At 37.0% G+C, this 26467-nt stretch overlaps 1 protein-coding gene across 8 annotated transcripts in view; it reads right to left on the bottom strand.

Annotated features, from left to right (window-relative positions):
- Window positions 1-26467, bottom strand: part of DMXL2 (Dmx like 2) — a 155151-nt gene that overhangs the window by 16812 nt on the left and 111872 nt on the right. For 6 of the 8 annotated variants that reach the window (XM_027570131.2, XM_027570129.2, XM_027570127.2 and 3 more), the window contains 8 exons: window positions 16808-16905; window positions 16218-16383; window positions 14105-14369; window positions 9113-10197; window positions 8534-8725; window positions 6950-7026; window positions 5019-5149; window positions 2760-3008 (listed from right to left, as the gene is read on the bottom strand). In XM_027570131.2, coding sequence (XP_027425932.2) covers window positions 2760-3008; window positions 5019-5149; window positions 6950-7026; window positions 8534-8725; window positions 9113-10197; window positions 14105-14369; window positions 16218-16383; window positions 16808-16905 — 2263 coding nt within the window. The remainder of the gene's footprint in view (window positions 1-2759; window positions 3009-5018; window positions 5150-6949; window positions 7027-8533; window positions 8726-9112; window positions 10198-14104; window positions 14370-16217; window positions 16384-16807; window positions 16906-26467) is intronic. The other 2 variants (XM_027570130.2, XM_027570128.2) reach the window with 1 other exon arrangement.

Genomic DNA, 26467 nt, shown 5'->3' on the forward strand with positions numbered 1-26467 from the left:
AACTGCTGTTGAACTCCACTAAAAGCCAAGGCATCTGCTGCATTTAAAATGGACATACATGGACTTTTCACCTAGCACTAGTCATAGCAACCAATGTGATTGGGGTAACTGTACAGATTAGGGTAACTGTAGTTAGATTAGTTACAGATTAGGGTAACTGTAACTATAACAGTACCAACCACATCTCCTTCAAAACAAGGAGTATGTAAATTCCCTCTTTTCTCCTTAAAAACTGTAGCCTCCTTTGTCTCTCCAGAGCATGCTTTCAATTTCGGTCAACTCTGTGTCTCCCAGACTGCAATCCCAAAGACTCCAAATAAACGCACACATTTTATTTTGCAGCTTGCAATTTTGTCTCTCTTTTTTCCCTGGTCAAGGAGTAAACTACTTTTGCCAGACAGGCAGTAGGGAGGGGAATAACAAGAACAGTCCAGAACTGGGCTAGGACAGGGCTCTGGATGTGAAGCTGGGAGCTTATCCTATGGACGATCCGCACTCTCACTTCCTGAGCTAGTCACAGGGTGAGGTACGGTTTGCTCGGTCAGTGAGACAGAAGATGGGGGACGATCACATCAGGAGGGCGAACTAGTACAGTGGGTAGTCAAGACTGAGAAGAGTCTTGAGGAATATGAGGAATACGAATTTCGTATTCGAGGAATTTCGTATATGAGGAATACGAAAAACAAACAGCAAAAGGATTTAGGAACTAACTGGACAGGGGAAGGCCAGAAAAGTAGAAGTCAACCCACTCTTCTCTTAAAACTCATTACAGGAAATCATAATTCTAAAAGATTTTATTTATCTGAGACAGCGAGAGAGAAAACGCATGAGTGGGGGGTAGGGGCAGAGGGAGAAGCAGAGTCTTCCTCCATGAGTGGGATGTCTGGCTCCTTTCACTTAGCTTATTTTTGAGCTTCATGCTGGTTGTAGCATGTATCAGTACTTTGTTCCTTTTTAATGGCTGAGTAACACTCCATTTATGTATATACCACACTTTGTATATCCACTCATTCTTGATGGTAACCCATAATTATCTTTCAAGTGGACTATTGCAATAGCCCCCTTCTTTTATTCTTGTTGCACAGTCTATTCTCCATACAGCAGCTAGAGTAGGCCCTGTGAAAACTTAAGTCAGATTAGGTCACTCCTGCCAGTAAATTTCCCATCTTTCTTTAACACAACAACTGAAGTCTTTACCATGATCCATGAAATCCTAAATGACCTCACCCCCAGCTTGTTGTCTTACTCTATCTCTGTCCAAACTCCCCCAGCTCAAGACAGCCACTCTGGCCTCCTCTGCAGTTCCTAGAAAATACCAAACTCATTCCTACCTCATGACCTTGACACTCCCCTTAACCATCAGCTTGAAAGGGTCTGGCCCAATACATGCATGGTATGATCCCTGACTTGTCCAGAACTCTGATCAAACAGTCTCATCAGAAACATGTTTTATCACCACTCTAGACTGTTCCCATACACTTTCCTTCATCACTCTCCACCTACTCTATTTTTATCATAGTTATCATAACTGAAATATTATTTGTTAATTTGTTCACTGTGTCTTTACCTCCACTAGATATAAGCTTCATGAAGGTAAGGGATTTGTCTGTGTTATTCACCCCAGAGCCTAGAACACTGCTTGGCATGTAGTAGGTGTTAAGTGAATCCAAACACAAATGTGTACTTAGAGGTTTTAAGCATGGATGACTTGATAAATGAATTACCATGAAAAAATAATAGAAAATTCAGGAAGAGAAAGAGGTGACTTAAGGGGAAAACTTTCAAACTTAAGGTGGACTACAACAAGACAGGAACTAGATAAAGATGAAGAGTCACCTGCAAATAGTGGGAGTGAAAGCAATGAAAGTGGGTAAGATCTCCTTCGCTACCTTGACTTACAGACTTACATTTAATTCGACCTTGGGCAGGGGCCCCCAGGTGGCTCAGTCGGTTAAACATCCAACTCTTGATTTCAGCTCAGTCATGAGATCCAGCCCTCCACTGGGCCCCACGCTCAGCAGGGAGTCTGCTCAAGATTCTCCCTCCCCCGCTGTCCCTCCCTCCACTTGCACATGTGCTCTAACAAATAAATAAATAAATATCTTTAAAAAAAAATAATTCAACCTTGGGCAGTAAGGACACAGATTAGAACCAGTGCCATTTAAACTCTCTGTACCACTGATTTCTCATCTGTAATAAGATAATTTCTAAGGGTAAATTAAGATAATTAAGATGTTTCAGCACCAAGATGGAAACCTTTCCTATGGCATCAGTCTACACCGCACCATATCCTACCATCTTAACAAGTGGAATGAAAAACACATTCTAGTATATAAGGGAAGAAAAAAAAAAGACAGAAAATGGAATTTCAAAAACTATAAGCATGACTGGAAAGGCTATCTTGCACATGACCGTGAACTTAATCTAAAGCCAATTGCTGGTATATTCTATGAAGATGATTTAAACCTTCCTTCTCTAAAAACTATCCTTTTCCCTCTCCATTCCTTAACATTCTCCTCACTTACCTTCACCTGTCCTCTATTTCTTTCTTATCCTTCTCAAATTTTTCCTGGTTTATCAAAAACTGCTGAACTGAAACTATATTTTTTATCCAAACATGAGTTTATTTACTATCCTAACCAGAGTGATATTTTAAACATCACTGAATTTCAAAATAAAAATTATTAAAACATTAAAAAGTCTTTAACATTGGAAATTATTTACATTTACATATATTATTGGTATCAAATTTATCTTACCTGAAATATTTTCTGATTGCCTTTGAGGTTTCACAACAAGTTTCACTCCCCCTCCAAAAACAGCAGCCCACATTCGATTATTTAATGGGTGGGCTGCAAGTCGAAACAATTCATTGGAGGAATTTGTAGCTAGAGCATGTATCAATAAACTTAAGTAAACAGCAACAACAGCTTCGCACAACAAAATGTTCAATTTTGGCTGATCTTCATCTTGAGCTGAACTCAAGAGATTAATAAGTGAGCTCACACCTGTTAGGGTATATAATAAGAAGTATATCAGCAGAAAGCTCCAGAAGAAAAAAATCCAAATTTGTAACTTAACCAAAATTATGTATCTATATTATAAAATATATCATACCCATAATCTGAGCAACAAAATAAATGACAGAAATGGATTCTAGCCTATGGAATGAAATAAGACCCACTGGTTTGTACTAATAAATGAGTGAATAAATAAATAAAAAGGAGAGAAAGGAAAGCTCTTCCTCATTTCAATTCAATTTCAACTAAAAGTAGAAGGAATGATAGAAAATCAGGAAAAAAATTACCATCCAGTAATCCCCACAGTAATATCTGATTCAGACAAGAATCATCACTGGATGCTAAAATTAGTGGGTAAGAGTATAATATTTTACATATCTCTTCAAAAGAAACTTATTAATTGCAAAGAAAAAAAAAACTGCTTAACAAATGAGAAATCTGGCAAAAACTACCTTAACAAGTGGTCAAAGTTAACAGCACCAGTAATGGAACCAGTCAATATCATGTGCCTCTTGATATTCTGCACTAAGGGCACACTATCTCTTTCGTAGTATCCTTGCCAAAAATACATAACCTGAGTCTAATATTTAAAAAAAGTCAAGAAAACCCACAGTGAAGGACATTCTAAAAAATAACTGACTAGTACTCTTCAAAATTGTCAATCATGAAAGACAAAAAAAAAAAAGGGAATGAAGAACTAGTTCATATCAGAGGAGATTCATGGGACGTTACAACTAAATGTTACATGGAAGACATGAGTGGGACCAACTGGTGAAATTTCTCAAAGATCTACAGGTTAGAAGAACAATATTGTATCAATGTTAAGATGCCGAGTTTGAAAACTGTGCTATGGTTATGTAAGAGAATGTCTGTTTTTAGGAAAGACACATTGATATATTTAGATGTAAAAGGGTATCATATCTGCAACTTACTCTCAAATACTTCAGAAAAAATACGTATGTACACACACACACAATGGGGGAGAGAAAGAGAGAGAAGCATGAATGGTAAAGCAGGTATGCCAAAATGCTAAAATGTGGAGAATGTGGGTGAAGGCTATACAAAAATTCTTTGTATGTTTTTGCAACTTTTTGTAAGCCTCATTTATTTCAATAAAAAATTAAAATGAAGGGGCGCCTGGGTGGCTCAGTCAGTTAAGCGTCTGCCTTCGGCTCAGGTCATGATCCCAGGGTCCTGGGATCGAGCCCCATGTGGGGCTCCCTGCTCAGTGGGAAGCCTGCTTCTCCTTCTCCCTTGCCCCACTCATGCGCTCTCTCTCTCAATCTCAAAGAAATGAATAAAATCTTTAAAAAAATTAAAATGAAGACAATGTTTCCAGAAACTTATGCATAAGTGAATTTTAAATATACACTTTGAGTTTGTCATTTTTTTCTACTGCCACTCTTCACAACAATCATTAATGTGTAAAGTCAGGGTTATAAATCAAGCAGAGTAAAAACTAAATGACACAGCAGACCAGCAAAAGCTATGAAGAGAGTGGAGAAGGTGTGAAATAACTGATGTGGAGAATGAGAAAGAGAGCTCACCAGGGAAGGAGGAGGGCTGACAGACAGAATGACAGAAGTGCCACAGAATGATCACTCTTGTCCCAACATACAAATTTACACTCGAGAATAACTGTAGTCTCTCTGATACATCTGAGAAAATATCTCTGTGATACTGCTCTCTAATTTGGGATTTCTAAGGATAAGGAAGACGATGTCCTCACCCTTATGAAAGATGTTAAACCTTGTTTTTTTTATGCTGGTCAACACAGCTGGGTTTTGAAGCCTTAACTTTCTGAGTCTTCAGACAACATTACAGTACTTAAGAATTCCTAATCCATGGCAGAAAACATCATCAAAAACAAACAAATAAAAAACCATTCACCAAATCCACAAAGAACAATCAGGAAACCAGTAACTTTTTAAAATGGAATTGCCAAATAGAAGATTTTAAAAAATAAAACAAACAAACAAAAACACTTAAAATTCTCACCAGGCCACTGAGCAGGAGAAGAATTTGGTGTTGCATGTTCTTCAATACTTTCTGTCCTCAGTCTTCGGCGATCACTTAAAAGAAGTCCTTGATAAGCCATTCCTGTAAACTGGTTTCCTTCTGTTTGACTGCTAATACAAATAAGGTTCAGTTATTTAGCATCCTAACAGAGGTAAAAAGCAATTGCACTTTACATATATTTCTTTTAGATGATTATCATGACATTTAGTCATTTTTTTTTCATGTTTCAAGTTTTTATTTGAATTCTAGTTAGTTAAGGGGCTCCTGGCTGGCTCAGTTGGGAGAACACTGACTCTTGATCTCGTGGGTCATGAGTTCGAGCCCCACATGTTGGGCATAGAGATTACTTTAAAAAAAAAGAAGAAGAAAAAATTCTAGCTAGTTAACATATATTTTAATACTGGTTTCAGGAATATGACATTTAGTCTTTTTAAAATCTTTTTTAGATGCCATTTAATAATTTAAAATCTTTTCTAAACTCACCAATTTTTATTTAAAAAAATCTGAGAGTAAGACTACTGTTGGCACTAGACTATATTAGAAAGTTTCAGGGTACTATTTTCTTGAATTTCTTAGCTCTGCAAAGTTGTGTGAGCTTAACCTTGAATTAAAATATGAACTAAAATCTGGAAAATCATACCTTAGAAGTATCTAATCCTAAAGCCAAATGTGCCTCAATATTTATTTCCCTCATCTTTTGGAGCTGGGGAAAATATAAAAGCAGAAAGTAAAGCTAACTCCCTTAAGGGTCAACAGTGACCTAGGGATGAGAAAAATACACATTTTAAAATATTTATTTGGTGCCTTTTTAACCAGTGACTGATATCAAACAAGTTGTCTTTGATCATTAAGATGATCACAGTCAATTAAATAAATTCTTTTTTCCTTATTTACATGTCCAAGTCTTTGTAGTTACTTAGAGGGGGCCTCACTGGACTAAAAGCAGAGCACAGGCCATTTTAAGGGAGTAATTCCTTTTGCAGTATCAAGTCTTTTCACAAAAAGCTGCTGAGGGTGCCTGGGTGGCTCAGCTGGTTAAGCGACTGCCTTTGACTCAGGTCATGATCCTGGAGTCCCAGGATCGAGTACCGCATTGGGCTCCTTGCTCAGCAGGGAGTCTGCTTCTCCCTCTGACCCTCTCCCGTCTCATGTGCTCTCTCTAATAAGTAAAATCTTTAAAAAAACAAAAACAAAAGCTGCTGAATTTATAAGAAAAAAATATAGACATGTTTAGTATAAATTTAATGTGACTTTATATTACAAACTTTTCATTTATTAATATAATTCATTTAAATCTGGGTCATCTTTCCAAGTGATTCAATTTCTTACTACTTACATTGCTCTCATCATTAAAATGCACAGTATATACTGATAAAGGTGATTTGACTTTAGGAAAATTTAAACCATTACCTCTCATTGATATCACTTCCAAAGACTTTTCTATTATATGTAAGTGGGTAAGTAAAACTGATTTCAATAATTCTATGTAAGAAATATACTTTTTGACTTTTTAAGTATTTCCTCGTTCAACTGAAAACCAGTTAAACAAATAGGAGCTAATCCAATTATAAAAGAAATGGTTCTTATGGGGGGAAAAATGAGAAAACTTCATATTATAAGTTATTTTGAAGAGTGAAAAATTCTTTTAAAATCAAAAAAGACAGTGATGATGGTAATTTCCCTTTACTATGTATCATGTTCTATATGCCTCTGTTGTTACTAGGTGACAGCTAAATTAAACAAAGCTATTGTATTTCTCATTCTCTCTCATCTATTAGAGTATACACGGCAGTCCCGTTTGAGGATTCTTCTGTCCCTAGGAAACAGAACTTTGATATAACTCTGAAACAGCTGAATGTTTTGCTGTATTAATAGCATGATTTTTTTTTTTTTTTTTTTTTTTTTTTTACCTGTAGCTATGACTGTCGCACAATGCCTGGTAAATTGATGCAGAAAGCGATGCTGCAAGTGAATGAAGTGTGTGCACCTATAACCAAAACAGCCAGTTACATTTCATACTAACATTGCTATACGACAGTAATACCTTACATATTAGAAAATACCCAGCAAACGAGCACTATGATAAACAAGACTGGATCCTGAGACTACTAACTCTACTTTAAAACTTCTCATCCAACTTAATATGCATGTCCACAACACAGCTAACTGATTCAGACACATCTTTATTAAATATTTACTTACTGTGAGCCTGAGCAAAGTGCTAATGTTCATCTATTACTGGGACTATTCTACTTGCTAATGGTTAAAGATTCATATTCCAAAAAACCAGAACCAAAATAAGTATACAATTTTCCGAGCTTTTAAACTGCCTTACAAAATTTCCCTTGATGAAAATAAACAATTGATCTTATCAATAAGAATGTATTAAATGTTTAGCTATATCAATCACTGTGTGAAATGGCTGATTTTTCAGAAAACAAGTAGTTTACTTAGTACTTATGAGTAGTGCATACTCTTAGAATTTTAAATTTGGAAAGTTTAAAAATCATCAATATAAAAACTACATCCTAAAAAAAACCATACTGAATCAACATTTTCAGACTCATAAAATCTTAAATTTTATGGGAACTTAGAAATACTTTCATCCTCTTTGAAAGCCTTATCCAAATTTCTAGGAACTGGAAATGTTTACTTAGAATTTATATGCATTTAATGCCTTTTCTAAGTGTCCATATTCACCTAACAAATAACTTAAGTAATCTCTGCTACAACACTAATACAGATTAATTCATGCTATGGATTCGAAGTCTCTAATAGGCTGATGTAACCAGTAAATCATGGGTCCTTCAGAAGAATGCACTACCAGAGGTCAAATGTGCCTTTTAAACAAAAGAAATAAAAAACAAAAAATGTTGGGGACCCGAAATGACATCAGCCACCAGAACGGGAAAAGTGTAGCACGAATACACACAGGCTAGCACAGAGGTAGTCTGGTCAATTCCAAATCCTGCCAAGCTTCTTAGTGTTTTCTTGGGATCTACCTGTTCTTGAGTTTTCAGCACAGGATATGGGGTTTCATTTGGAGGTAGTAAGTCTGTCAAAACCCTGATTGCCTCTAATACTGCAGAGCCTCCAACACACACAATGATCAAGGAAATAGTAGTGAGGATACTTTCTCTGGGATATTTCTGATCAGTCATGGTTCTCTCAAAGATACTCCCTGAGCTTATATTCTCATAATATCCTGGCATACAGTCAAACATTTCTAAATTAATGGTTCATTTAAGGGGAATGGGGGATTTAAAGGAATACCAAAAGGCAAGAATACGGTCTAGAAAATTTTATAATCAAAAGAGTATTTGCCTGTCTCAAATTACTTTTCCAAAAAGAGTCTTCCACTGATCAGGATTGGGGACGTAGCACATGAAGAGCACTTTGAAATATTTCCTCCAAGTTCAAACCAGAAGACGAGTTTAACATATTTACCTTCTCAATGTGCACATGATATCAACTGATCATAAACTTTACATTACCTTCACATCTCCAACACCGGGATGAGGTGGTGTTTTCATCTGAACAATAGTGTAAAGTATATCATGGATGTGATTGTTTAGGTATAGTACAGGGTTAGCTATGACTGTTTTTGTTGAAGCGATACTTGCTGAAAGCAGAGGTAGAGTGGTGGGCAATGGAAGTGGAGACTGGAGCTGCTTCACTGTAGTCTCCTGTGGGTTACAGTGGATTTTTTTTTCAGAGTAGTTAAAATGGAGGGAAAAAAATCAATTAGTAGTTACATCATAAAAATACTGGTGACAACTGAATAAAAGCAGTATGTATTTATTCACTCATTCCACAAAAATATATTGAGCACCCAACATGTACCAGTTGCTCTGCGAGATGCAGAAGATACAAAGATGAGCAGGACACAGCTGTGCTCTCAAGCTGTTAAGCCTACTCATAATCACTAAAGCTCTGATCTCCACAGACCCCTGCAGAGCATAAATATCTGCCCCCCAAGAACAGAGGAGCTGGACATACTTAGGTTTACTAGTAAAAAGAGCTATTAAAATTATTAAAATAACTAAGATTGAAAACAAGAGTGAAATTCATACCTGCTGTGATTCTTGTAGCAAAAATTTGAGTTCCATCCTTACAGAGGCCAGACCACCACCCTGGGCCCCATGAAGGCTACAGTAACTAAGAAACACTCTCAGGAGATCTTGGTTTTTCTGTAACCACAATTTTCGTCTTTCTGCATGTTCTCGTTTTGCCTGCAATCTCCGTCTTTCTATTTGGTGGCGCTCATAGGAACCTATATCTGGTTTGTCCATCACTTCTTCCTGGTCCAGAAGATCACTCTCTGCCTTGGGATGTGTTTTACTGGCATATTCTTTAATAACTGATTCATGGTTACATATCTCATGCAAGGCAGCAATTTCCTTTTCAAGCCAGTTATAGAGCTGAAATCGGAGTTTTCCACCATCTACTTCATAACCTGTAGCGAGTGTTCTTAGCTCAGTCATAAGGATCTTTAAACAAGCTCTGAATTTTAGTTGCTCAGCAATCACATCAACTTCAGTTTCACCTTCCAGAGAGTCCTCTTCCTGAAGAGTCAATAATACATTAGGGTCTGAGGCTTTTCTGATCTTGTCCTGTCTGTCCTCCCTGGCAACTGTACTTTTCATTATTAAACCAACAGCATCTTCTTCTTCCTCTTCCTCTAAGGCACTATCATGCTCTTCACCCCAATCAAGATTAAGAGGCTCCTCATCAACTTTTACTATCGGCTGGCTCCAGTCAAACTGTGAGGAAGTGACATTAGACCAATCAATGCCAGAACTTCCATTGTCATCACTCACAGTCTTTGATTTTGAAGGTACATCATCCATCGTTTTAGGAATCAAGTCAGGCTGACCTTTTTTTGAAGGTAAGGCAGATATTTTGGTAACTTTTGGAATTTTGGAGAGTACCTCCAAAGCTAGAACAGGGCATCCAACTTTAAAATGAGCATTTGCGGTGGTAAAGAATAATTTTCTTTCTATAAGGTTAATTTTATCAACAAAGTTTTTTTCAGTTTTGAGACCTAAGGTCGCCAAAGTTCCTTCAGGGGAGGAAAGGTTTCTTCGAATAAGCAAAGGATGAGTTCGAAGGTAGTTGTAGAAACTAAACACCACTGGGTTACAAGATTTGATGGTAACTATAGAAGTAAAACATACAATCACAAAGCATTATGTTAATTTGCACTTACATTACAAAAGAATAAATATGTCCACATTTCCTCAAAATAAAGGATACTTAAATATTTACATATTTATTTTTAATATTGCTTCTATTTTTTAAATGGAAAGAAAACACCCAAAAAATGTTTAATTGGTTCCCTAAAAAGGGAAGGAAGAATAGGAATGGTGAGGTCAGGAAACAAGCTAGATCTCTCTGAAAATACCTTGGTTTGATATATTTTATTTCAAAGCCATGTCAACATTTTATATAATTTTTTAAAGATTTTATTTATTTATTTGATAGAGAGAGACAGCAAGAGAGGGAACACAAGCAGGGAGCCTGATGCGGGGCTCGATCCCAGGACCCCAGGATCATGACCCGAGCTGAAGGCAGATGCCCAATGACTGAGCCACCCAGGCACCCCACATTTTATATAATTTTAAAAGGAAAAATTATATTTGAAAAAAAAGCAACAGCAAAATTAAATAAGTGATTCTGTATGTCAAGCTGGTAGCATAACCACACAAAAAGGAACTATAAAGTGACTTTAAAATAAGTAATCTGGCTGCACACCCTTACTGGGATATACATAAAAACAAAAATAACTACTCCCCCCCAAAAAAGCTTAAACTGTTCTCACTAATCATGTTGCTATGAAAAATTTTTGCATCATTATTCTGAAGCTATCATTACATATAAAATAACAAATTTGTTAAGGCTATAAGAATTCAACCTTTTCATTATAAGACACAAATATGAAATCTAAAAAGAAATCTGTAATCTATATTGAATTAAAAATTTCAGTGTGAATTCATGAATTCTCAGGTAAAAAAAAAATATCCTAGCTCCATTCATTAAAACAGCCTAGACACAATGGCCAAACCAATAGCAAATAAGGATCCCTATGCCCAGGCTGTAGTCTCTATTATTCCCCATTAAAAGGAACCAATGGCCAAACCAATAGCAAATGAGGATCCCTATGCCCAGGCTGTAGTCTCTATTATTCCCCATTAAAAGGAACCTGTTTCCAGGCCTGGGACATGAAATGTACAAAAGGAGCCTGAATCATCATGTCATAACAGAAAGCAAAGCTATCAAGGAATAATATCAAAAAGATTCAAGAACTTGTAGAGGCTCCCACTGGTTAAAAATGAGATAATCTGAACATCCATAATAAACTACAATGGATTCAACACAAATCTACCTATATTTGTGAGTTCAAGTAACTCAAATAAATATAAAAGCCAATAGTTGCCTTTGTAGTATGTAGCGAACCAAACTACTATTTTGAAAAACTGGTAAAGAGAAAGAGTCAAACATTTATGTTTCCCTTTACTATGTATACTACTGGATTTCAGAGTAATCAAACAGCTTAAGGGAGATGTACTTCTAGAAAAGTATTCCAACTCATAAAGGAAGAATAAAATGACACAATTAGAATATCATCATTTTACAAACTAATGAAATAAAGGATTTTGCAGTTATCACTGATGGCTATTAATACAACAAAAGCAAACAAGAAAACAATACGCATTCCCTGATAGAAGTACTCCACGCTACCATAAAATATTTCTGCCAAAAATCCAATAAAAGCATCTAGAATCTTAATTGCCAATTTATAGGAAATATAGAGAACCTGGGGGAAAAAACACATGAAGTGACATAAAAGGGACAAAACCAACAAATTCTAAAAAGTGAGAAAACCACAAAGTAAACAATCTGACTTCTTTAACAAATATATTACAAGGGACAAGAAAAAGGAAGAAGGAAAAACTGTGGGTTAAAGTAGCCAAAACAGGGCACCTGGCTGGCCCCATCGGTGAAGATCATGATCTCAGGGACCTGGGATTGAGTCTGTTTCTCCTTCTACCCCTCCCCCCTGCTTATACTCTTTCTCTCAAATAAATCAATAAAAATCTTTAAAAAATAAAGTAGACAAAAGAGGCACCTCAACAAATCATAACATATATGCTTCATCTGAATCTTGACTCAAACAATTAACTGCATAAGATTTTATGACACAACCAGGAAATCTGAACACTGCCCCATTGCATGATTACTAATTCAATTTTTGTTACAGTGATATCTGTTGTGTTTAGAGTCCCTACTTTTTGGAGATTCATTTCGAAATATTTACAAAAGAAATGATATGCTGGAATGTGCTTCAAAATAAATCTATGTTGAGAATGGGAAGAGGTAAAAAGAATGGTGTATATATGACACAAAGTTGGTTTAAGTTGATAACTACTGAAGCCACCAGGTGACGGATTCAGAAACTTTCAGTATATTATTCACATTTTATATATATTTGCAGTTTCCACAAGTTTTTAAAAATTAACCTAGAAAACATTAAGAAATAAAAAGAACCTTCCTTCTATAAAAATGTGCACATTTTATTAAAATCACCTGGGAAACTCAGATACTTATTTTCCTTCTAAAGGTTTTATTTCCTTTCCTTTAAAATTTTTAACATTATTTATTAAAATATTTCTTCTTTATAAAGAATGTAAAAATGGGTCCTTAATCTCTTTACCCATGTAAGTTTTTTTACATTTAAAATAATATGTAACAAAAATTTTTTTTTCAAGTTTTTATTTAAATTCTAGTTAACATATAGGGTAATATTGGTTTCAGGAATAGAATTCAGTGATTCATCACTTACATATAACACACAGTGCTTATCACAAGTGCCCTCCAAGTGTTAATACTCATCACCCAATTACAACTATAGCAAGGACAAAATGCAAAGTAAAAGCTTGGATCACCCCACACCTATTCCCCAAAGGTAACCCAGTACCAGTCTTCAGTTTCTTTCTTTCTTTATTTATTTATTTATGTTTTGAGAGAATGAGAAAGACATGAGTGGGGCGGTGGGGAGAGGCAGAGAATGTTAAGCAGTCTCCACACTCAGCACTGAGCCCAGCACGGGGTTCGATCCCTCAACCCTGAGGTCACAATCTGAGCCAAAATCAAGAGTTGGAAGACTTAACTGACAGCACCCAAGCGCCCCTGTATTGTTCTTTTGATTTGTTCCAGAAAACAACAAAGGGAGAGGAAGAAAGAGACTAGACCCAGTAGGTTAAACGCACACGTTTGTGACATGCATATGTAAATAAAATGCAACAAGAATCACACTGTTCTGTATCTTGTTTCACTTCATAATACAGTACATATTAACACACTGATCTACCCCATTTTCTAATGGCACACTATTTCTGTAGTATGGATATACTATAATTCATTTAACTATTCTATTGACAAACACTTAGAATGTTCCATTTTCTAAAATTATGGCAAAGAGTTGCTTATTAAAAAATGCCCTCCAGACCCTTTTAAAAAATCTGAATTATCTAGGATAACTAGAAGTAAAGAAAGCTTATCACACAAGAATAAAGGCCCATGCACTAAACCAGTGTGTGCAACAGCCAAAATTCTTACTTAAAAAACAAAACAAAAAAACACTGGCTGTGTTATTATATGGAAAGAGTTATACAATGTATAAACGTTATGTATGCTTCAGTTTAATATAATTGGTTTTTGTTTTGTATTTTTTCCTAAATAAACATAAGTTCAAAAACAGCCTTTTTTTAATTTTATTTTATTAGGTTATGTTAGTCACCATATAATATATCATTAGTTTTTGATGTAGTGATCCACTATTCATTGTTTTCACATAACACCAGTGCTCCATGCAGTATGTGCCCTCCTTAATACCCATCACCGGGCTAACAGCCTTCTTTTAAAAAAGAAAAAGAGGGGCACTTAGCTGGCTCAGCTGGTGGAGCGTATGACTCTTTTTGTACATTTGAGCCCTACCCTGGGTGTAGAAATTACTTAAAAATAAAATCTTAAGAAAAAGAGAGAGAAACCCACAAATGTCCTACCTTGATGTTCATCATCCTCCTTTGGTGTTTGTTCCAATAACGTGTCCAAAGCTCGGGTATAATCTTTCATTACCCAATAGGCAAGACTACGTAGGAAAGGATCAGGATGTAATCTTTTGCAATCAAATCCTGAGCCATCCTTTTGGCAACCCAGAATCTTCTGATTTAGGATGGATATATAAGTGGATGAAGTCTCAAATTCAGATTCATATAAACGGGCAATAACCATGGCTAGCTGAATATCTTCCATTTTTTCAAGACATACCTATAAATATTAAGAAATACTTATTTAATGATAATTACTTAGAGATATGAAATATTCCACTGATACCCTAAAATCTACCATTTATATTCTCATAGTGGTGAGGGCATCCAGAGGTTGAGACAGTAAGTCAAGCAAATGACTGCTTGATAGAAGATTAAGGAATAGCAAGAAGAATAAGAAACTAGAACTTAGAAGCTTCTGGCCCAGAAAGATCATTTATAAAATAAGCATAGGACAAATATCAACATCACCTCAGACTTAGGTCAATTTAAATTAATAATATTCATTTTAAATTAAATATACTTATGACATTTGAATTTGTATATTCAGTTCCTCTTAATTCCCAAATACATTTCCACATAAACATAACTATTACTATTTTAAAAGAACCTTCTAATTAAATAAATAACGTACGAAATAAAGCCACATATTCTATTTTTACTCTAAGTTTATATTCTAATGTAATTACTCATATAGAGAATTTGAGGTCATTCAGGCAATAAAAACATCTCTCAATCAACATTTTTCTTCTTCTCCTGATTATCTTCTAGGTTAAACTTCCCATTTCAAAATCATAAATATTTGTTATTTTATTTTTTTAAAGATTTTATTTATTTATTCATAAGAGACAGAGAGAGAGGGGCAGAGGGAGAAGCAGGCTCCCCGCTGAGCAGGGAGCCCGATGAGGGACTCGATCCCACGACTCTGGGATCATGACCTGAGCCGAAGGCAGACACTCAACGACTGAGCCACCCAGGCACCCAAATATTTATTTTAAAAAATCATACACCAGAAATAATTTTGAAAATATGACTAATTCTAAATGTAGAGAATTTCTTTTTGTTGGATATTTCCTATTTCTTCTAAAATGTATTATTTCCAATTATTTCTATTATTCCTTCACTGGTTTGGACTGTTCATGATAATAAGTATCAAGGAGGAAGATCTCATAAACAAACAGTAACATTCATAATTTCTCTTTTTTTAAAGATTTATTTATGAGAGAGAACAAGCAAGCAGGAGTGGGGTGTCAGAGGGAGAAGGAGAGAGAGAATCTCAAGCCAACTCTCTGTTGAGCATGGAGCCTAACGCAGGGCTCCATCTCAGGACCTGAGATCATGACCTGAACCTAAATCAAGAGTTGGATGCTCAACCGACTTAGCCACCCAGGTGTTCCCATAATTTCTCTCTTAATCAGCTGCCAGGTGTATATATCAAAAAATGCAAAGTTTTACCTCTTCATTCATTTTCCAATACCTAAGACAACTATATTACAAAACAATACAAATGGCAATTTCAGTTCCTTATCTATGAATTTCATTTAGAAAAAAAGAACTTAAAGTAGCTGTCTACTCCAGAGAAGGAGGTTGTGACCTATACACACTGCAAACAGTTCAGAATCATAAGATGGCTAGGAAGAAAATACTCATAAGCCATTTTTTGATACATATATACCTGAAATGCAATATTCCCTATATAAAATTTTTGGTTTATGTTTCACACCTGAAGATTTATAATTTCATTTATCACCACACCACTATTTAAGTTCAGTGACCTCTGTAGTTATTCTCTGTCCTTACAAACATAGGACAGAAAATTACAGTCTAACTGAACATAAAAAAAAGGCAATTCAGTATGTAGAATTATGTTGTAATGAACTTTACAAATCTGTAACCTAATCTACTGCACACAAGTTTTCTGATTTAAAAAAATTTAATTTATAATGCAAGTAATAAAATAAATTTCAGTATTACAAACTGAAAAAAAAAAACAAAGAAAATTACAGTCTACTCTACATTTTCAGGTTTTCAATCTCCTACAAGTATCTCACAGCATATTTTCTTGTACCTCTATGGCATCTTTCAATGAACCAGCTAACAGGAAAAAAGCAGCAGATTGTTCAAAGCGTTGTTTTCCAAGTAAAGAGAAAGCATTTTTCAAAGCGGCTTTACGCCATCTATCTTCATTAAAGTTGTGGCTGAAAAATGTTGTCATCTTTTCATCATGCTGTGACCTGGGAACCAGAACACAAGTATCAGCGGTTAAGGGAAATCTAAAATATTGTGAACCCTTTGCAGAATATCTGAAAATAACCTCAAACATCCATCTGAAATAATAACTTCAGTGATAGGTATTTGTTATCAAGCTTCTCTTCACTTCTAATAAGGAAAGCTCAAAGTCCCTGTATATACATAAACAGGACACATTGTTTACTTTTCAAAGTGCTTTTATCAGCTTTTTTAACAACATCCCACCCTTTAGGTTAAGTTGAACCAATATTATACCCATTTTTTTGCAGATAAAGGAACCAAGATACAAAAAGTAAGCTAATCTGATCACACTCATATATCTAAGTGCTTTCAAAAGCATTAGCATCAGAAGATTTGCAGTACAATCTTCATTCCACTAAATTCACGTTCATTGTTGAGGCAATTTACCTAAACAGACCCCACACTACTGCTTTCTTCTTCATTGAAAGGTAGAATAATGCAGCATCCAAGGCATCATTGTTCCTCTGAAAAGATGCTTTGGCAACCTAAATGGCAAATAAAATATTCTATTAAATTAACTATTTGATAAAAGAATTACAACCAATTAACCAACAATTAATGCTTCCCTGCTCTTACATGGCTGATGGTAACCATGGAGATGAGAAAAGTTGGCTCTATTCCACAATCTCCAGTAGCTTATAATATATGCTCTGAGAGACAACCATTTGTACTCCAGTAATAAAAATAATAATAGCAACTAGCAATTTTACTGATTACTTCCGTGTACCAGGCACCAGTCTAAGTGCCTTTTATTTATCTTATTACATCCACAATCCATGAGGATTATCCCCATTTTACATAGGCAGCAACGGAGACACAGAGAGGTTAAGTGAACTGCCTAATGTCACACAGTAAGGTATGGAAAAGGTATTAGAACCCAGGTAGTAATAAAACTGTCACCCATACGAAACAAAAAAGAAGGCAGAATATTCAAATAGATGTGACCTTTTCCTTGAAAATCAAATGTTACAGGGCACCTGGGTGGCTCAGTTGTTAAGCGTCTGCCTTCAGCTCAGGTCATGATCCCAGGGTCCTGGATCGAGCCCTGCATCGGGCTCCCTGCTCGGCGGGAAGCCTGCTTCTCCCTCTCCCACTCCCCCTGCTTGTGTTCCCTCTCTCGCTGTCTCTGTCAAATAAATAAATAAAATCTTAAAAAAAAAAGAAATTTTGACAGAGAGAGACACAGCGAGACAGGAATACAAGCAGGGGGAGTGGGAGAGGGAGATGCGGGGCTTGATCCCGGGACCCTGGGATCATGACCTGAGCCCAAGGCAGACGCTTAACAACTGAAACATCCAGGCGCCCCAAATGTTACATTTCTTAATGTTTTGTAAAAGCTAAAATGCTAACTTCCATAGTTGATGTGATTTCACAATTTAAAGCTCTCTCAACTCATGCTGATACAGACATCTGTGAATAAATATCAATTGTATATACAATTGTATATACAATACACATTTACTACAGACAAAAATAAGTGCTTGTGTTTTTTAAACATACTTTAAAAAAAATTCTTTTTTGGTATTTTTCCAATCAAATTTTGACAATTCTAAAGGACTGAGACACCCTCTTTCTGGCATGTAATTCAAATACAGAAGGTTGAATCTCCATTATTTTCAAGAGCTTATAAATTTCAGTTCTTAGAAATTCCATGAGAAAGAGTCTTAATGAGCACATGACTGATAATCTCCTCGGAGCTTACAGCCAAAGTTGCTGAATTCATGCAGAACTAATCAACTCAGGATTAAGTTTAAAAATTAAGCCAGTAACATTACTGTACATTATTATTTTGAACACAATTACTATACAGACCGCATCTTAATTTTTTCAGAGACACTTAGATAAGTTCTGCAAATCACTAAGTTGAGAGATATAACAATAAAAACAAGACGTTTTATTAGCTCACAGTGACTGATGGTAAAGCAAGAAACTACCAAGACATGGGAGAGGCGGAAATTGCATCACGAAAATGTTGTATTCTCAGTACTTATTTATTTCTCTTCTCCCTTTTTAGTATTTTCTCTGCCTTCAATCATTTAACTTAGTATTTTGATGTTTAATAATTTTTAGAGAAATTTTTATTCATTTTTAGCTTATATATCTCAAGGCAAAAATTCACATATCCCTTTGATGCAATTTTAAGAGATACATTTCTTGTGGAAATAAATCATATGTAAATATCAGAAATAATTATATGACAAAACTGATTGCTGACAAGAAATTAAAGAGATCTTTGTAGACAACATCTGAAACATTTCAGAGAAAATATGTCCTCTTTTTTCCATTGCTTTAGAATATAAAAATTTAATGTAGATACTGTGTTATTTACATACTATAACAATTAACTCTCCCTATACACCAGAAACTACATTACTTGGTTGGTGTGAGAATAAATTCCTTCTTACATTTGTGCCTATTTTGAGGAGAGAAACACTGATTATCTTATTGGCAACTTTACATGTACAGGAAAATGACATTTCTGTGTTTCCATTTCAAACTGATCTGAGGGCCACGATGAACACAAGAATCTCAGGATACTAACTGAGATGAAGATCGTGCATCCCTAACCACCCTCAACCTACCAAATGAAAATGAGCCTGGGGGATATACATTTTAAATAAGTTTGCCTGGAGATTCTTCCGTCACTAAAATTTGATGACTACTACTGTAGAGGAATGAATTCCTCTTGGGAGAAATAAATCTATACTTCACAAATGTAGTATCATTAATTGTACTTGTGGGAATTTCAATGAGCTCCTACAAGTAAACAATAAATGAGAATTCCACCTTTCTAACCCCAGTAGAGTAGAAAGGGCAGAGACTCAGTCTAACACTTAACTTGGAGCTTGGGCGGGTTACCTAACCTCTCCAACCCTAGTCCATCAGGTAGAAATGAAGATGGTAATGCAGGGCTGATAGGATGATTTTTTTTCCCAAAGGTTTTATTTATTTATTTGACAGAGAGAGAAAGAGAGCACAAGCAGGGTGTGAGGCAGGCAGAGGGAGAAGCGATGCGGGACTCGATCCCAGGACCCTGGGATCATGACCTGAGCTGAAAGCAGATGCTTAACCGATTGAGCCACCCAGGTGCCCCCAATAAGATGATTACACGCAATAATTTATGAAAAGCAACCAGCACCAACCTGGCACACAGCAGGTGCTCAATAATGGTTTGTTTCTGCAACAATGAAAGAACTTTCAGCTTCCAGTAACAAACTATTGAACTAATTTTTTTCTTAAGGGAATCTACCAGAAAACAGATTCCAAATGCCTGTCTTAAAAAATTTTATAGTGTGTTTAATTTGCTGCCACAGATACATTCTTCAAGTGCACAAAAATCAAAACCTTTTTTTTTATTTTTTATTGTTATGTTAATCACCATATATTACATAATTTGTTTTGGTGTAGTGTTCCATGATTCATTGTTTTTTCATAACACCCAGTGCTCCATGCAGAATGTGCCCTCTTTAATACCCATCACCAGGCTAACCCATCCCCCTACCCTCCTCCCCTCTAGAAACCTCAGTTTGTTTTTCAGAGTCCATCATCTCTCCTGGTTCGTCTCCCCTCTGACTTACTCCCCTTCATTCTTCCTCTCCTGCTATCTTCTTCTTTTTCTTTTTTCTTAAAATATGTTGCGTTATTTGTTTCAGAAGTACAGATCTGTGATTCAGCAGTCTTACACAATTCACAGCGCTCACCGTAGCACATATCTTCCCCAATGTCTATCACCCAGCCACCCCATCCCTCCCACCCCCCACCACTCCAGCAACCCTCAGTTTGTTTCCTGAGATTAAGAATTCCTCATATCAGTGAGGTCATATGATACATGTCTTTCTCTGATTGACTTATTTCACTCAGCATAACACCCTCCAGTTCCATCCACGTCGTTGCAAATGGCAAGATCTCATTCCTTTTGATGGCTGCATAATATTCCATTGTGTATATATACCACATCTTCTTTATCCATTCATCTGTCGATGGACATCTTGGCTCTTTCCACAGTTTGGCTATTGTGGACATTGCTTCTATAAACATTGGGGTGCACGTACCCCTTCGGGTCCCTACATTTGTATCTTTGGGGTAAATACCCAGTAGTGCAATTGCTGGATCGAATGGTAGCTCTAATTTCAACTGTTTGAGGAACCTCCATACTGTTTTCCAGAGGGGTTGCACCAGCTTGCATTCCCACCAACAGTGTAGGAGGGTTCCCCTTTCTCCACATCCCCTCCAACAGCTGTCATTCCCTGACTTGTTAATTTTAGCCATTCTGACGGGTGTGAGGTGGTATCTCATTGAGGTTTTGATTTGGATTTCCCTGATGCCGAGCGATGTTGAGCACTTTTTCATGTGCCTGTTGGCCATTTGGATGTCTTCTTTGGAAAAATGTCTGTTCATGTCTTCTGCCCATTTCTTGATTGGATTATTTGTTCTTTGGGTGTTGAGTTTTATAAGTTCTTTATAGATTTTTGGATACTAGCCCTTTATCTGATATGTCATTTGCAAATATTTTCTCCCATTCTGTCGGTTGTCTTTTGGTTTTGTGAACTGTTTCTTTTGCTGTGCAAAAGCTTTTTATCTTCATGAAATCCCAATAGTTCATTTTTGCCCTGGCTTCCTGTGCCTTTGGCGATGTTTCTAGGAAGAAGTTGCTGCGGCTGAGGTCGAAGAGGTTGCTACCAGTGTTCTCCTTTAGGATTTGGATGGACTCCTGTCTCACATTTAGATCTTTCAACCATTTGGAGTCTATTTTTGTGTGTGGTGTAGGGAAATGGTCCAGTTTCATTCTTCTGCATGTGGCTGTCCAATTTTCCCAATACCATTTGTTGAAGAGACTGTCTTTTTTCCACTGGACATTCTTTCCTGCTTTGTCAAAGATAAGTTGACCATAGAGTTGAGGGTCCATTTCTGGGCTCTCGATTCTGTTCCATTGATCTATGTGTCTGTTTTTGTGCCAGTACCATACTGTCTTGATGATGACAGCTTTGTAATAGAGCTGGAAGTCCGGAATTGTGATGCCGCCAGCTCTGCTTTTCTTTTTCAATATTCCTCTGGCTATTCGGGGTCTCTTCTGGTTCCATACAAATTTTAGGATTATTTGTTCCATTTCTTTGAAAAAAGTGGATGGTATTTTGATGGGGATTGCATTGAATGTGTAGATTCCTCTAGGTAGCATTGACATCTTCACAATGTTGGTTCTTCCAATCCATGAGCATGGAACGTTTTTCCATTTCTTTGTGTCTTCTTCAATATCTTTCCTGAGTATTTTATAGTTTTCTGAGTACAGATCCTTTGCCTCTTTGGTTAAATTTATTTCTAGGTATCTTATGGTTTTGGGTGCAATTGTGAATGGGATCGACTCCTTGATTTGTCTCTCTTCTGTCTTGGTGGTGGTGTATAGGAATGCCACTGATTTCTGTGCATTGATTTTATATCCTGCTACTTGACTGAATTCCTGTTTGAGTTCTAGCAGTTTTAGGGTGGAGTCTTTTGGGTTTTCCACATAAAGTATCATATCATCTGCAAAGAGTGAGAGTTTGACTTCCTCTTTGCCGATTTGGATGCCTTTGATTTCTTTCTGTTGTCTGATTGCTGTGGCTAGGACTTCTAATACTATGTTGAATAGCAGTGGTGAGAGTGGACATCCCTGCCGCGTTCCTGACCTTAGGGGAAAAGCTCTCAGCTTTTCCCCATTGAGAATGATATTCGCTGTAGGTTTTTCGTAGATGGCTTTTATGATATTGAGGTATGTACCCTCTATCCCTATACTCTGAAGAGTTTTGATCATAAAGGATGCTGTACTTTGTCAAATGCTTTTTCTGCATCTATTGAGAGGATCATATGATTCTTGTTCTTTCTTTTGTTAATGTATTGTATCACGTTGATTGATTTGCGGATGTTGAACCAGCCTTGCAGCCCAGGGATAAATCCCACTTGGTCGTGGTGAATAATCCTGTTAATGTACTGTTGGATCCTATTGGCTAGTATTTTGGTGAGAATTTTTGCATCCATGTTCATCAAGGATATTGGTCTGTAATTCTCCTTTTTGATGGGATCTTTGTCTGGTTTTGGGATCAAGGTAATGGTGGCCTCATAAAATGAATTTGGAAGTTTTCCCTCCATTTCTATTTTTTGGAACAGTTTCAGGAGAATAGGTATTAATTCTTCTTTAAATGTCTGACAGAATTCCCCTGGGAAGCCATCTGGCCCTGGGCTTTTGTTTGTTGGGAGATTTTTGATGACTGCTTCAAGTTCCTTAGTGGTTATAGGTCTGTTCAGGTTTTCTATTTCTTCCTGGTTCAGTTTTGGTAGTTGATACATCTCTAGGAATGCACCCATTTCTTCCAGGTTATCTAATTTGCTGGCATAGAGTTGCTCATAATATGTTCTTATAATTGTTTGTATTTCTTTGGTGTTGGTTGTGATCTCTCCTCTTTCATTCATGATTTTGTTGATTTGGGTCATTTCTCTTTTCTTTTTGATCAGTCTGGCCAGGGGTTTATCAATCTTGTTAATTCTTTCAAAGAACCAGCTCCTAGTTTCGTTGATCTGTTCTACTATTCTTTTGGTTTCTATTTCATTGATTTCTGCTCTGATCTTTATTATTTCTCTTCTCCTGCTGGGTTTAGGCTTTCTTTGCTGTTCTTTCTCCAGCTCCTTTAGGTGTAGGGTTAGATTGTGTATTTGAGACCTTTCTTGTTTCTTGAGAAAGGCTTGTATTGCTATATACTTTCCTCTCAGGACTGCCTTTGCTGTATCCCAAAGATTTTGGACAGTTGTGTTTTCATTTTCATTGGTTTCCATGAATTTTTTTAATTCTTCTTTAATTTCCTGGTTGACCCATTCATTCTTTAGTAGGATGCTCTTTAGCCTCCATGTATTTGAGTTCTTTCCAATTTTCCTCTTGTGATTGAGTTCTAGTTTCAAAGCATTGTGGTCTGAAAATATGCAGTGAATGATCCCAATCTTTTGGTACCGGTTGAGACCTGATTTGTGACCTAGGATGTGATCAATTCTGGAGAATGTTCCATGGGCACTAGAGAAGAATGTGTATTCCGTTGCTTTGGGATGGAATGTTCTGAATATGTCTGTGAAGTCCATTTGGTCCAGTGTGTCATTTAAAGTCTTCATTTCCTTGTTGATCTTTTGCTTAGATGATCTGTCCATTTCAGTCAGGGGGGTGTTAAAGTCCCCCACTATTATTGTATTGTTGTCAATGTGTTTCTTTGCTTTTGTTATTAATTGCCTTATATAATTGGCTGCTCCCATGTTCGGGGCATAGATATTTACAATTGTTAGATCTTCTTGTTGGATAGACCCTTTAAGTAGGATATAGTGTCCTTCCTCATCTCTTATTACAGTCTTTGTTTTAAAATCTAGTTTGTCTGATATAAGGATTGCCACCCCAGCTTTCTTTTGGTGTCCATTAGCATGGTAAATGGTTTTCCACCCCCTCACTTTCAATCGGGGGGTGTCTTTGGGTCTAAAATGAGTCTCTTGCAGACAGCATAGGGATGGGTCTTGTTTTTTAATCCAATCTGATAGCCTGTGTCTTTTGATTGGGGCATTGAGCCCATTTACATTCAGGGTAACTATTGAAAGGTATGAATTTAGTGCCATTGTATTGCCTGTAAGGTGACTGTTACTGTATGTTGTCTGTGTTCCTTTCTGATCTTTGCTGCTTTTAGGCTCTCTCTTTGCTTAGAGGACCCCTTTCAATATTTCTTGGAGGGCTGGTTTTGTGTTTGCAAATTCCTTTAGTTTTTGTTTGTCCTGGAAGCTTTTTATCTCTCCTTCTATTTTCAATGACAGCCTAGCTGGATATAGTATTCTTGGCTGCATATTTTTCTCGTTTAGTGCTCTGAAGATATCTTGCCAGTCCTTTCTGGCCTGCCAGGTCTCTGTGGATAGGTCTGTTGCCAATCTAATATTTCTACCATTGTAGGTTACATATCTCTTCTCCCGAGCTGCTTTCAGGATTTTCTCTTTGTCTCTGAGACTCGTAAGTTTTACTATTAGATGTCGGGGTGTTGACCTATTTTTATTGATTTTGAGAGGGGTTCTCTGTGCCTCCTGGATTTTGATGCCTGTTTCCTTCCTCACATGAGGGAAGTTCTCTGCTATTATTTGCTCCAATATACCTTCTGCCCCTCTCTCTCTTTCTTCTTCTTCTGGGATCCCAATTATTCTAATGTTGTTTCGTCTTATGGAATCCCTTATCTCTCGAATTCTGTCCTCGTGATCCTGTAGTTGTTTCTCCCTCTTTTTCTCAGCCTCTTTATTTTCCATCATTTGGTCTTCTATATCACTGATTCTCTCTTCTGCCTCATTTATCCTAGCAGTTAGTGCCCCCATTTTTTATTGCACCTCATGAATAGCCTTTTTGATTTCGACTTGGTTAGATTTTAGTTCTTTTATTTCTCCAGAAAGGGTTTCTCTAATAACTTCCATGCTTTTTTCAAGCCCAGCTAGTATCTTTAAAGTCATGATTCTGAACTCTAGGTCCGACATCGTACTAATGTCCATATTAAGTAGGTCCCTGGCTGACGGTACTACCTCTTGTTCTTTTTGCTGAGGTGATTTTTTTCGTCTTGTCATTTTGTCCAGAGGAGAATAGATGAATGAGAGAACAAAATGCTAACAGGTTTACAACGTCCCCAGCAAATAACACTGTATACAAATCAGAAAAGACCTGAAACCAGGGGAAAAGAAAGGGAAAGAAAGAAAAAAGAAATAGAAAAAAAAAAAACGAAAAAAAAAGATAAAAAAAAAAACAGAACAATACAAAAAAAGCAGAATGTGATCAAATATGATCAGGAGTGCATAGATCAATGCCACACACTAGATTTTGGGCGTATTTTGGTCTGTTAGAAAAAAGTGCCTCCTAAAATTTTAAAGGAAGAAAGACATATATGTACAAAATAAGGGTGGATACAATGAAGGGATAGGAGATGACCGTAAAGATGAAAATTATAAAAGATTTTATAAAAGGACTTGATAAGAAGTTGTTTGAAAAAAGAAGATTTAAAAAAAAAAAAGAAAAAAGGGAGAGAATGTGATCAGGCAGGAGACTAGAACAGAACCATACACTAGTGATTTAGGGTATATTTTTATCTGTTAGAAGAAACTATCTCAAAATTTTAAAGAGAGAACAACTTATATATATATGCCAAAAATAAGGGTAACTACTATGAAGGGATAAAATATGACTCTAAAAATGAAAAATAAAAAATGTTTTTTTTTTTTAAAAGAGATTGATAAGATGTTGGTTGAAAAAGGGAAAAAGAAAAAGAAAAAAAAACAGTTAACAAAAATTAACTTTGATGAACTAATGAATCATGGTAAAAAAAAAGCCATGAATTCTATGTGCAGTATTCCCCTAGCGCTGGAGTTCTCCCGTTCTCCTTGATCGGTAAACTTGGTCTTGGCTTGCTGGCTGTTCTTGCTGATCTTCTGGGGGAGGGGCCTGTTGCTGTGGTTTCCAAATGTCTTTGCCGGAGGCTGAATTGCCCCGCCCTTGTCGGTCCGGGCTAAGCAAGCTGCTCGGGTTTGATCTCAGGAGCTTTTGTTCCCTGCAAGCTCTCCGTACAGCCTTGGAGGACCAGGGCAAAAATGGTGGCCTCCCAATCTCCACCCGAAGGAGCTGAGAACTCGGGGCCCCGCTCCTCAGTGCGCCCCCAGAGAAAAGCAGTCACTCCCTTGTCCCTGGTCTCCGGCCGCTTTCCGTGCTCACCCGGCCTGTGACCGAGCGTTTGTATCTCTGGCACCCGACCCCGTGTGGAGTCTCCAAACCCAGCAGATCCCTGCGGTGCGTTCCCGCGCCGCTCCTCCCTGGGAAGGAAGGGGAGTCTCCCCGGATTTGCCACTTGTTGGGTCCCTGCTGCAGGAGTAGTGGCCCAACTGGGCCGCTGATCACAGTTTATGGCCACCCCAAGCTGAGAGCCCGCGCCTCAGCTCCGTCTCTGCAGCCGGCTTCCCCGCTCCGATACCTGGGAGCTCTGGCGCACTCAGGCTCCCCTGGTCTTTCTGTGACCCCAAGGGTCCTGA

Source organism: Zalophus californianus, chromosome 6, assembly GCF_009762305.2.
Source record: "Zalophus californianus isolate mZalCal1 chromosome 6, mZalCal1.pri.v2, whole genome shotgun sequence".
In the NCBI taxonomy this organism is placed as follows: Eukaryota; Metazoa; Chordata; class Mammalia; order Carnivora; family Otariidae; genus Zalophus; species Zalophus californianus.